Here is a 12,642-nt window from a genome sequence, read left to right as displayed (position 1 = left end):
GTTCAGCAATGTATCTCACATTTATATGTCATATTCCAGTACGTCTCAGGACAGAATGCTGTTCCTAACACTGAAAGCACCGGTTTCTGCAGGATCCAGATTCTGAGTTAGAGCTCCTGCTTTGCAAGAGAATGCTGTTTCAAAATTTCTTGTTGGTCTGCATGCTGGCGTGTCTGCTGCGCGGGCAAAGCTGGTCTAATACTTGCATGTCTGGTTCCTTGGATCAGTCAAATCTCAAAAAACAAGAGCATGCTTTTCATGCTCTATCCTTTTTCTCCTCATTCCCATGCAATGCTACAACAATTGCTATTCAAAAATCACCATTTACCAATGCTCAGTGAATCACCGTCCTCTGTATTAATACTATATATCACTATCAGGTTCCTATTACTGCCTGTCAATGGATTTTGACATTCAGGACTACACAAATATGTATCAAAAAATGCATTTGTAATATGCATTACAAATATCACCGACATATTCTAAATAGAAGGAAAAGTGGAGTATTGCTTGTTAGTGATTATTATGAGGTATTTTACTATCTTATTTCATATTCTGTTCATACTCTGTATTTCAAAATCTGTATTATTTTTTCCTCTTTCAAAAAGCTTAAAAGATTTTGGAGAAGTGTTTATTTTGGATTATGTTCCATCAGGAAGAAAAGATAGCTTAACACTCAGTAATGCAAATGGTTTCTTTTCCTGACATATTAAAAATGTTGCTAAAACTTACCTGGAGATTTTCTGCTAGACATTTATTTACACTATTTATTCAGTTCTTAAGCAAAGAAAGTAAAAGGATCAGGAGTGCAGACATCTGAAGATCTATGCCAGACATTATTTCCAATAATGGAAACGAGGTGTGGTGGTGGAGTCGCTCGTTATGTGAGAGAGCAACTGCAATGTATTGACTATTGTCCAGGCATGGATGAGGGGTGAGCTGCGAGTCCATGGGTGAAAATTAAGGGGTGGGCTGGCAGGGGTGATATTATTGTGGGTGTCTATTATACGCTACCAGATCAGGGTGAGGAAGTTGATGAGGCCTTCTGCAGACAGCTGAGAGCAGCCTCACAGTCGCGGGCCTTGGTTGTTGTGGTGGATTTTAACTTCCCTGATGTTTGCTGGAAGGACTACTCAGCCAGCCAGCCACAGTCCAGGAGGTTCCTCCAGTGCCTTGATGATAACCTTCTGATGCAAAGGGTGGAGGAGCTGACTAGAAGAGGTGCACTGCTGGACCTCATCCTCACTAACAAGGAGGGTCTGGTTGAAGCGGTAAAGGTCGAGGGCTGCCTTGGTTGCAGCGACCATGAAATTGTGGAGTTCAGGATCTCCTGTGGCAGGAACAGAACCGCTAGCAGAATTGCAACCCTGGACTTCAGCAGGGCAAACTTTGGCCTTTTCAAGCAACTGCTATGGGAAATCCCATGGGCAAGGCTGCTTGAAGGTAAAGTTGGTTAGTGTTCGGGGACTGTTTCTACCGGGCACAAGATCAGAGCATCCCGACACATAGGAAGTCAAGGAAGGGAGCCAGGAGACCTGCGTGGTTAAACAGGGAGCTGCTGGGTAAGCTCAAGTGGAAGAGGAGAGTTTATAGATCATGGAAGGAGGGGCTGGCCACTTGGGAGGAATATAAGGCTGTTGTCAGAGGGTGTAGGGAGGCAACTAGGAAAGCTAAGGCCTCCTTGGAATTTAACCTGGTGAGAGGAGCCAAGGACAACAGGAAGAGCTTTTTCAAAGACGTGGCAGATAAAACTAACACCAGAGGCAATGTAGGCCCACTGATGAATGAGGTGGGTGCCCTGGTGACCAAAGATACAGAGAAGGCAGAATTACTGAATGCCTTCTTTGTCTCTGTCTGCTCTGCTGGAGGCTGTACTGGGGAGCCCCATACCCCTGAGGCCTCAGAGGAAGTCAGGAAAATGAAGGAGTTTGCCTTGGTTGATGAGGACTGGGTTAGGGAGCAGTTAGGCAATCTGGACATCCATAAATCCATGGGTCTGGATGGTATGCACCCGTGGGTGTTGAGGGAGCTGGCTGAGGTCATTGCTGGACTGCTCTCCATCATCTTTGCCAAGTCTTGGGAAATGGGAGAGGCACCTGAGGACTGGAGGAAAGCAAATGTCACTCCAGTCTTCAAAAAGGGAAGGAAGGAGGACCTGGATAACTATAGACTGGTCAGCCTCATCTCCATCCCTGGGAAACTGATGGAATGACTTATCCTTGGTGCCATCTCAAGGCATATCAGGGATAAGAGGGTCATTAGGGGCAGTCAACATGGCTTAACCAAGGAGAAGTCATGCTTGACCAAACTCATTGACTTTTATGAGGACATAATGAGGTGGATAGATGATGGCAGAGCAGTGGATGTGGTCTACCTTGACTTGAGTAAGGCATTTGACACAGTCTCCCACAGCATCCTCACAGCTAAACTGAGGGAGTGCAGTCTGGATGATCGGGTAGTGAGGTGAACTGCAAACTGGCTGAAGGGAAGAAGCCAGAGAGTTGTGGTCAATGGGGCAGAGTCTAATTGGATGCCAGTATCTAGTGGAGTGCCTCAGTGGTCAATACTGGGGCCAGTATTATTCAATATATTCATCAACGATTTGGACGAGGGAATTGAGTGTACTATCAGCAAGTTTGCTGATGACGCTAAGCTGGGAGGAGTGGCTGACATGCCAGAAGGCTGTGCTGCCATCCAGAGACCTGGACAGGCTGGAGAGTTGGGCAGGGAAAAATTTAATGAAATATAACAAGGGAAAGAGTAGAGTCCTGCATCTGGGCAGGAACAACCCCAGGTTCCAGTATAAGTTGGGGAATGACCTATTAGAGAGCAGCATAGGGGAAAGGGACCTGGGGATCCTGGTGGACAACAGGATGACTATGAGCCAGCACTGTGCCCTTGCGGCCAGGAAGGCCAATGGCATCCTGGAGTGTATTAGAAGGGGAGTGGTTAGTAGGTTGAGAGAGGTTCTCATGCCCCTCTACTCTGCCCTGGTGAGACCACATCTGGAATATTGTGTCCAGTTCTGGGCCCCTCAGTTCAAGAAGGACAGGGAACTGCTGGAGAGAGTCCAGCACAAGGCAACAAAGATGATGGAGTGGAGCATCTCCCTTATGAGGAAAGGCTGAGGGAGCTTGGTCTCTTTAGCTTGGAGAAGAGGAGACTGAGGGGTGACCTTATTAATGTTTACAGAGATATAAAGGGTGAGTATCAGAAGGACAGAGCCAGGCTCTTCTCAGTGACAACCAATGGTAGGACAAGGGGTAATGGGTTCAAACTGGAACACAAGAGGTTCCACTTAAATTTGAGAAGAAACTTCTTCTCAGTAAGGGTAACAGAACACTGGAACAGGCTGCCCAGTGGGGTTGTGGAGTCTCCTTCTCTGGAGACATTCAGATCCCACCTGGACACATTCCTGTGTAGCCTCATCTAAGTGTTCCTGCTCCAGCAGGGGTATTGGACTGGATGATCTTTTGAGGTCCCTTCCAATCCCAAACATTCTGTGATTCTGTGAATTACAGAAAACAGTACCCATTTACAGAAGTACTTTTGCTCTTTAACTGTCATCAGTGTACTCCAAAATCTTTTTCCATCTCTGTTACTTTCTGTCAGTGGTCATTACTGCTTTGCCTGTCTCCTGAAGCTTAAACTATTTTGGCTGTTTGTAACACAGCTTGGGCCCATAGTTATGGAGTAGAGAAGCAAAGAAGTTGCACATTAATGTATTGTAGATATATATGGCTTGGATTTCCTGACTGCATGTCTATTCAGGTCTTCATTTAGTTATTCAGTGCGCCGGGATCCAAGTCCATCCTGCTCTCTAGGAGGTCAGAGAACCTCAGCAGCTTCGCTCCATCTTCTGCTTAAACACAGTTCCTTGCTCCTGGAAGAGCAATAATGTGTAGCTTTTTCAGTGTACCTGATAGAGCTTTCAGACATCTTTAAAATAAAATACGCTTACAAAAGAAGGCAAAGCCATTTTCTCCCTGCTGGCTTCTTGAAATCTCCTGTTGGAAAAAGCACTTACCATGTATTTCGTATGAACAGAAAGTTTTCAGTAATGACTGGTATTTCTGAGTCTATTGCAGGCAGTGTAGCTGTTGAAAATGTCACTGTGGATGGCACAAACAGGATACAATTCTGAGAAACACAATGCACCATCTCACTTTGATATTGGTTGAAAAGGAAAAAAAGAGCAATAGGATGCTTAAAAAACAGACAAGTTGTTGGATGTTCTTGAAGTCATCAATAAATTAATTTATTCAGAATGTTAGCTGCATATCTGTGGATTTTGCAGGCTCTGTGACTCAATTTCACATATCCATGGGAATTTTGAGCAATCAGGCCAGCCTTAATATTCCTGCATTCGGTGTTGATATAATTCTTTGACAATATATGTCAATAGGTGTAAAGGTGTGTAATGTTTTCCAAGTCAAACTATTATTATTATTAATGACTAGACTCAGGTTCTGTGTTCAGTACTTTAGAAGTTATGATAGAAGTATATAAATGCTATCTTTCTCTATAATTAGATGTGGCTAAAATAATTCTGACAATGTGTTCCCTGACATCTCTGCATGGGCTTCCAGTTTTCCTCACCTGGACAGAATTTGGGAGTTTTCCTCTCTTTCTTACACAGACACAAGGCTGAATTTTCTCCATTGTTTCTTTCTATTCTTATCTATGTTTGATTTATTTTTTTAATGCCCTGTTTCTTTCCTCCTTCTCTTACACCATCTTCTCTATTTTTTCCTTTTTATCCACTCATTTTCTTGTCTTTCTGCTTTTTCTTTTTATTGTTTGTTTGCTTTTGACTTGTGTCTTGTAGTGCAAGATCACCTAACATTTCTGAGTTTTAGTGTTCACAGAATGCTTTACTACAAGGTTGCCTTGGGAACTAAGGGAAGACCTAATCTTAGAACCTGTGATGCTTTTGGGGGTCACGGTGATTTTTTCATCTACCATATGCACTTAGAGAAATTGGAAAAAACTCCCCAGAAAACAGCAAGGTCTCAACTGGGCAAATAGAATAGAGAGAATACGAACCAGAAAATGAAATTGGTGTGTATGTCCCTTTTACTGTGGCTCAAAAAATGATCATTGTTAATTGTTTCATTGTGAAGGAGAGTGGTTTATATATGTGTATACATTTGTGTATATACATGCACAATCTATAAACTTTGGAGAGATTGGTTTTACTTTGTGCTTGAAAAACAGTTTTAGGTTGAATATGGTTTCTGTTTTTATTTATTTCATTGACAGGTATGGATAGAGCCATTATATGAACTGTGGATGTTGCTGGCATCTTAACTAAACGCTGTAGCACCAGATAGCTTCAGATGTTTCTTTTTCTCAAACTGCAGCTGCACACACGTTGTGATCCTAACCAGTATGTGCAGCCTGCTTAGCTGTTATTGCTGCTTATTCACATGAGGACTTTCAACCCCTTCCAATATTTCCCATCACTGAAATTGAGACTTGCATAATTGTACCTCATAGCTGCTTCTGAGTGCCACCTGTGAGACTTTGTGAAAGGTTGTTCAGAGATGTCAATGTATTGGAGAAGAGAAAACAGATATCTAATAGGTCTTTAAACAAATGAATCATGTTTATTTTTTATGCAGGGAATAAATCACAAGACAGTGGGATCGCAGAGATGGAGGAACTTCCAGTCCCACACAACATCAAAATAAGTAACATCACATGTGATTCCTTCAAGATTTCTTGGGAGATGGATTCTAAATCCAAGGACCGCATTACTCATTACTTCATTGATCTCAACAAGAAAGAAAACAAGAACTCCAACAAATTTAAACACAAGGTAATTTTCATTTAAAAATCAAGGTGGAAATAGTTGATTTTAAATAGATGAATCTCAGTGTTTTATTAACCTTTCAAAGCCTGACCATGGGAAACAGGTATTGGACAGCCGGCAAAGACTGGCTTTTGATAATCTGATTGACTATTTTTTACTTGGAATACCTTCTCCATCTCTAGCCTATATATGTGTACACACAAATACATTTGTCTAATAGAGAACTGAACATTACCTTTTCTTATTTCATTTGAAACTTAAACAATTTTGGAACCTGTACAATTTATTGCATGACAGGCTTTTTTTATTCCTGACTGCATCTTAGTAATTATTTAAACGATTTACGTTTCCTGTGCCTGCCCTCGTTCAGTGACAGACTCATGAAAGCAACACATGTCATTTCAACAGAAGAGTCACAAATTCTAATGCACTTCTAGGAAGGCTTCCAGCAATTTTAGTTTGCAGCATTCAGCACTGTGACCTGAATATTCATCTGGCCTCTTTCCTCAAGCCACTGATGCAGGGACATACTGAATGCATTGCAGAATCTGTAGTTATTAAATCCAGCAAAATTTGCTTTGATCTTAGAATAGCTGAAATACTGAGATGTCTAGAGAAATATGGAATGAGATAAAAGATTTAAAAGCACAGTCATCTGCAAATTTGAAAAATAATGATGCTGGCAATATCTCTAAAATATAAGGTTTGCCAAGGCACAAATAACTATGCAGGCAAATATAAAAGTTCTAATTCTACCAACGCCTAAATTACTATTAGTTTATAAACCAGTGGGATAACTCGGAAATATTTCCACTGATTTCTCTGAGTCATTTTAATGTGAGAATATTTTTCCCGTGACTGCTGCTAAAAGCATATGTATAATTTTCACCTTTCCTTATTTGACTTTTTTTGCTTTTGATCTGGTTGGAAGTAATGTGTTCATTAAGTGTAAGGAAAATCACTTACTGCTGCTTTAAATCAAGAATTTTACACGTTTGGCCATGACGTTGCAGTTGCTAGGAACCAGCATGCAAAACACTACCAAATTTAATGCTATAATAGCCATTTATTATGACATGTTTTTAATTGTGGTAGCAAATAAAATAGGGCATTCGTGTGTTTTTTCTTATTGCTATTACTTTTGAACTGGCAGCCTTTGAATTTGAATTGCTATTTTATACCGCAGGAATAAATATACCTTCTAATATAAATGCTTACTTGGATGGAATATTTTTAATTTCTTTCATTTTATTAATCTACTTGGGTTTTTTCATTTGTGTGCAAACTGATCTAAAGTTGTAAAATTTGTTTTTGTAAAAGATAGAGATACCATAGCAGATTGAACACTATATTCACTTCAAAATTTGCATCACAGTGATTACGTGTGTTAAAATGGAGAGGGAAAAAAGGATATTGGTAGTGTAATAAAGATAAGTCATTAGATTTATTTTGGTTTGGTTTGGTTTTGATTTTGTTTTGTGTTTTTTTTTCCTCAGCAATTCTCTAGCTTTTTACTGTTATTAAGGTTTTAGTCAAAGGAGAGAGGTAATAAGTTTTGTAAGAACAGGAGACTAAAGGCTTTCAATTAAAATGATGAATAAGTTTTATGTCTTGTCAGAATTAACTTAAAATTTCTTGTATTAGTGACTCTAGGAAAGCTTTTTTGGTTTTTGTTTTGTTTCCACTTCCCCCAGCCAGAATGATGAAAATCCTTACAGCAGAGTGGGTGAGAGGCAGTTCTGTTCACAAGTATCTGTGCCAGAACACGTATGTGTTTGTGTCTTTAGTACTAAGTAATTCTTAGCACACTTTCTAGAATAAGCTTTTGTTGAGAAATTAAAAATTGGTCCAATTCAAAATGTGCCATAACAAGGATCCTTCATCTCTACAGTATTAATTGCAGGAGTTTCATAGCTGAACTCAGCAGCAGACCCACTGGGTAGGGCGCCCATAACCTGGCAGATGCAGCACCAGGGACTAAATGCTCCCAGAATCCGGAGGGAACTGAATCAGTCCCCACCCACCCATTGCCTTCATAACAAAGCTGCTGTGTGAAGGAAATCACTGCCCCTTCTCCTAGCTGAGCTGTTTAGAAAGAAAAGAGCGGGCCCCACTACTTAGTTATAAAGAGGATCATTGGCACTTACTCTCAGGACTCATCCATCAGTCAGGCTGTGGAAGGGGACAGGCGTTTTCAGGGAAAAACATCATCCTTACTTAGCATACGGGTAAGGTAAATCACTGTCTGCAAGACCCCATCTCTCTCACAGGTGATAAGCCCAGATGACCAGCTTAAACTGTTTTCTAACTTGTAGAGAGTTAAAGTCTCAGTTTTCTCACGTGGCTGTGAGCAAGTGACTGTGGATACAGACGTAGCCTGATAGATGCTGTGCTTCAGGATAGGGGGCTGTTTCTTCCCTTGCGTATCCCGGAGAGCACATGTGAATGATTCATCCTTTTGATACTTTTTCTGTTGTCTAATATATAAAATATATACAGCATATTTAGGGTACATACAGTTTTATTATTTATGGCTATTGCCATAATATCTGTGAAGGAGGAGTTTTGTATTTGTAGTAGAATGTAAAGAATAGAATTCTAATAAGACTTTGTCCTTTTCTCAATGTGATTTGCACATACCTACCTGCTTTTTCAAGATATGGAAGTATGATTTTTCCCATGCAATGGGAAATGAGGCTCAGATATTTAGCAAAACTAGGATGTGCTGAGTTCCCACAGCGCAGACCTGGGAAAGGGGAGGATAAGATGAAACGGGAGAAAGCTGAAAATTGAAAGCTGCTGCTCTGTCAGTGAAAAGGGATTGCAAAGTAGGCAGCTCTTCCCAAAACGGAGAGAGGGAGTGTGACCCGTATACCTTGCTGCTTAGTTTTTCAGTGCTTACAGGTCTTTCTTGGAAATTATTGCCGTCTAGTTACCTTTAGAGTTGCCTGTTGGCTGCCGGTGACGGGGCAGCCATCTGCCGCTGCAGAATCCCAGCTGGCATATAACCTCCTTTGCACTACTTTGGGGGCTCAGCCAGGAATAAGCTGAGCAAATAGAGGTGAAAGAAATGGAGAATCCCCAATGAAATTTCTACTTGGATATTTGAACATTTTTTACTGAGGTCAATGCTGCAACCTTAAAAAAACAACACAAGTGTTTGCTTAGAAAAGGAACAACAGATTAGAGTTATGAAAAGCATCATATCTGCCCCTCCTCCCAAGCTGTGCAGGAGATAAACCCCTGTATTTAATGTGGTTTCAGGTAGTCTGTTACTTTTTGGTACAGTTAGAAGGATTTTCTGATCCACAGCTGGAAGGTAAGGTTTGATGCATGTGGGCAATGAGGCTTTTAATGATAGATGAAAACTGACAACATTAATGGGGGCAAAAACCACCACCGGGTTGTGGGCACAGAGACCTGGCCCGGGTAGAGGCAATTTTTGCCACAGCCAAAGAAAAGATGACAGGAAGAGTAATGACTGTAAGTGTAGCAGCTGCTGACTGCTTTAGCACTGGCAGATTCGGTCCAGTGGGATGCCTTTGCAATATAGCTCCGGAGTGGCAGCTTTAAATGTCATTTGAGGTTTCTTTTCTTTTTCCTTGTAATTTTTCTCTGTCTTTTATATATTATTTATTTCAGAGTGCACAACTGAGCCCCTTACAGGCCCTGTTATTTGGTTTAAATGAGAATTGGCAAAAAAGAAATCATGGCAACAAAACCTTACCCCTGATTATCACTCAATCACATTTACTGTAATATCACAAGCTGCTAATTTTACAGCTTCTTTATGCAGAAACCGAACAATATTTTTTGCTGACAGAAAATGATAAAAGAAAGATATTTTTCCCTAATAGAAGACAAGCGAAAAAATACAAAAATCTTTCAGGTCTTGCTTACAGATCTTGTACAGAAAATATCTCTTTCTTGTTTCTTTTTTCCTTAAGGGACTACTGTGCTAGTATTGATAGGTGGATGACTAGGGATTAGTATTTATATGTGGACAGCTATGGATATTATCTAAAATGCCCGCTTCTCACATGACAGCCATCTTACAGTTCTATAATTACTGATAAATATTCAAGAATAAATACCTCTCTCAGTCTATCACAACTCCTCACATACACCATGCAGAGAATAATTCAACTCCACTCTTTCACACACAGTTCTAGCATGAACTGTCCAGTTCTTCATTTTTTTCTTCCCCTTAGTGGTCTCTGCTGCACTAAAGAAATCAGGTATTTGAACAACAACAAGCAGCTGTTCTTCTTTGCTGCACTGTAGTGCTATATGTGTGAAGAGTAAAACAGAGTATCTGAAATGGTGGTGGGATGGGAAGCTCAAGTTGCAATGACAAACACAAGCCATCTAGCTGTATGTTTGGCTTGTTCTGGAGTTTTCTGTTCATAAGGTTATTTTGATATATGTAAAACACTCAAAGTTACTTTTCAATGCATTTCTTTTTCTCTTTTGAAGTTTGGTTTGGAAGATACTAACAGCAATATAGGTGGGCTGATTGATGGCAGCAGGAATTTTGTTCGGTTACACTGACTGAAAGAAAACAATGGCAATGAGAGCACAAGAAGCTTTTAAAATAAGATATCCTTGTGCTCCTTAGTGTGTGCTTCTCTGCATACTAAGTGCAGATGGCCCTAGTCTGAAGCATATATTTGAGCTATGTATAATAGTATCTATCTACAGTCCCTTGGAACCAATAATATGCTCATACATGCAAGTTATCACCGTAGCTCTCAGAGCAGCCCTTATAGACCATTGCCCTTGGCCACTCTGTTAACTTTGCCGCACCACTGGACTGTGAAAATTAGCTGAGGTTTGCAGAGAAAAGCCAGGGATTGGGGATTACATTGCAAAAACGAGGAAGGAAGGGGTGGTGGATTGGGTTTGGTTGCACTGCTAACCTGTGTGTGGTTTTGTCTTTTTGTTTCCATCAGGACGTACCCACTAAATTGGTGGCCAAAGCTGTTCCTTTGCCTATGACAGTCCGCGGGCACTGGTTCTTGAGCCCAAGAACGGAATACACAGTAGCGGTGCAGACAGCGTCAAAGCAAGTTGATGGCGATTATGTTGTTTCTGAGTGGAGTGAAATCATCGAGTTTTGCACAGCAGGTAATATTGCTGAGGAAACGTGCACCACAGGATGCACGCAATTAACAGTAGTTTGCTGCATGAGTGGGTTAGCCGTCTACCAGTGCCAGCGAGGCTGCTAGGGTTACAGAAGTCACACCTGGAAATGGGAATTCTTACTTTAGGCTTCATATGTGCTCAGGTTTGGTGCATTAATGGGGGGGGGGGAGAGAGGCAGGCAGGCAGGCAGCTGCAGTGCCCCTGTGTTCCGCGATAGCTTGGCTGCCCCAAAGACCTGTGCCTGGCACCATTGCTTGTCCCAGGCTAGGAAAGGAGACTGGAGAACCAAAGTGGAGCAGGGCCGCTTGTGTGCCTGCTGCTGGTTACTAGTACCTGTGGAGAAAAGATAGAATGGCAGCTCCATAGCAGACAGCTTTCTTAAGACATTCTGCTGCCCTCCCTTCTCTGCATGCTGCAAAGCCTGAACATCACCAACACCCTGTCCTGGGGATCAGTTTAGCCCATCACTGATTTATAAATCTCTTCCTTTGGATCTTCCTCACCTGGTGCCAATGTACTTGCCTGTGTGAAAGTTGAGAGCTGAAATGATCTCTCTATGAATCCTGTGTTGGTTGAGAAGCCATTTAGGCTGGGTTCTAAGTGAGCTTTTCTAGTTATGTGAATTGGTATTGGCTCACAACCAAGGACATTGTAGCAGACAGTTTATCAAATAACAGAAGTCAGAGAGGGCAGTTCTCAGCTCCTCTGCAGTCCCAAATACAAGGAAACCAGCTCTAACATGTGAAATCCAAAGCTTGCAGAGCTTGCAAAGCTTGCAGAGGAGAGGGGAGACTCAAAGATTCATCTTCCTGCCATTTGTTTTTTGCCACTGTTAGAAACTTGTCCTGGTCTATATAGTTTCCGTATAGCTGCTGCATGATGTCATGTATGTTACTAAAGCTCTGATCCCAATTTTAAGTCTGCATATCTGTGTAGATTTTGGACAGTATTGTAGTTTTTCTTGCCCCTCATACTAGCAGATTGTCTTTTCTTTCTAGATTATTCAAAAGTTCACCTAACACAGCTATTGGAAAAAGCTGAAGTGATTGCCGGCCGTATGCTTAAACTCTCTGTTTTTTATCGGAATCAGCACAAAGAATACTTTGATTACATCAGGTAAGAAAGTAAACAGATGCAAAATTTTTGGCAAGTCAAGGGAGTAAGGAAAATAAGCAAATGGAGGCAGCTGTGCTAAAGCTGGAGCAGAATGTCTGTGTACTTTATTGCCAGTTCAGAAGCAGGGCAAAAAGAAATTATAACTAATTTCTTCCACCTTGCTTTACTTAGCACTTCTGTTCAGTCATAAGTTTGTGTTTTGAAGCAGAAACTGAAATATTTACAGAATCTCCAGCCTGATTGAAGTTTCTGTTATCAGAACAGCGTGTTTACTAGCCAAATACTTCTATTGTACTAAGAAATTCAGAGTGAGATGTCTAATAGCAGAATCACACAACTGTGTGCACAGGAACTGGGGTTCTGCAATATGAATGTTAATTTACAGATCACGTGGGGAGGGAGAGGGAGTGATGTTTATATAATTTTACAACACTGTGCTTCAGCTGAAATGAATAAATGAGATAGCTGTAGGTAGGTTCCTTATTCGTGTTGGAGACTCAGTGTGCCTTTGCACATGGAACCAGAAGCACCATTACAATAGAAAAGAAGACTTTTCAGTAGGAGTC

General features: G+C 41.2%; 1 protein-coding gene across 4 annotated transcripts in view; it reads left to right on the top strand.

The window, feature by feature from the left end:
• Positions 1–12,642, top strand: part of PHYHIPL (phytanoyl-CoA 2-hydroxylase interacting protein like) — a 123,220-nt gene that overhangs the window by 106,309 nt on the left and 4,269 nt on the right. For all 4 annotated transcript variants that reach the window (XM_082052657.1, XM_082052656.1, XM_082052658.1 and 1 more), the window contains exons 2-4: positions 5,625–5,821; positions 10,768–10,942; positions 11,959–12,076. In XM_082052657.1, coding sequence (XP_081908783.1) covers positions 5,657–5,821; positions 10,768–10,942; positions 11,959–12,076 — 458 coding nt within the window. In that variant the 5' untranslated portion in view covers positions 5,625–5,656. The remainder of the gene's footprint in view (positions 1–5,624; positions 5,822–10,767; positions 10,943–11,958; positions 12,077–12,642) is intronic.

This window comes from Streptopelia decaocto, assembly GCF_964273445.1.
Source record: "Streptopelia decaocto genome assembly, chromosome: 5".
Lineage (NCBI taxonomy): Eukaryota > Metazoa > Chordata > Aves > Columbiformes > Columbidae > Streptopelia > Streptopelia decaocto.
This window is presented reverse-complemented; position numbering and strand designations above follow the sequence as displayed.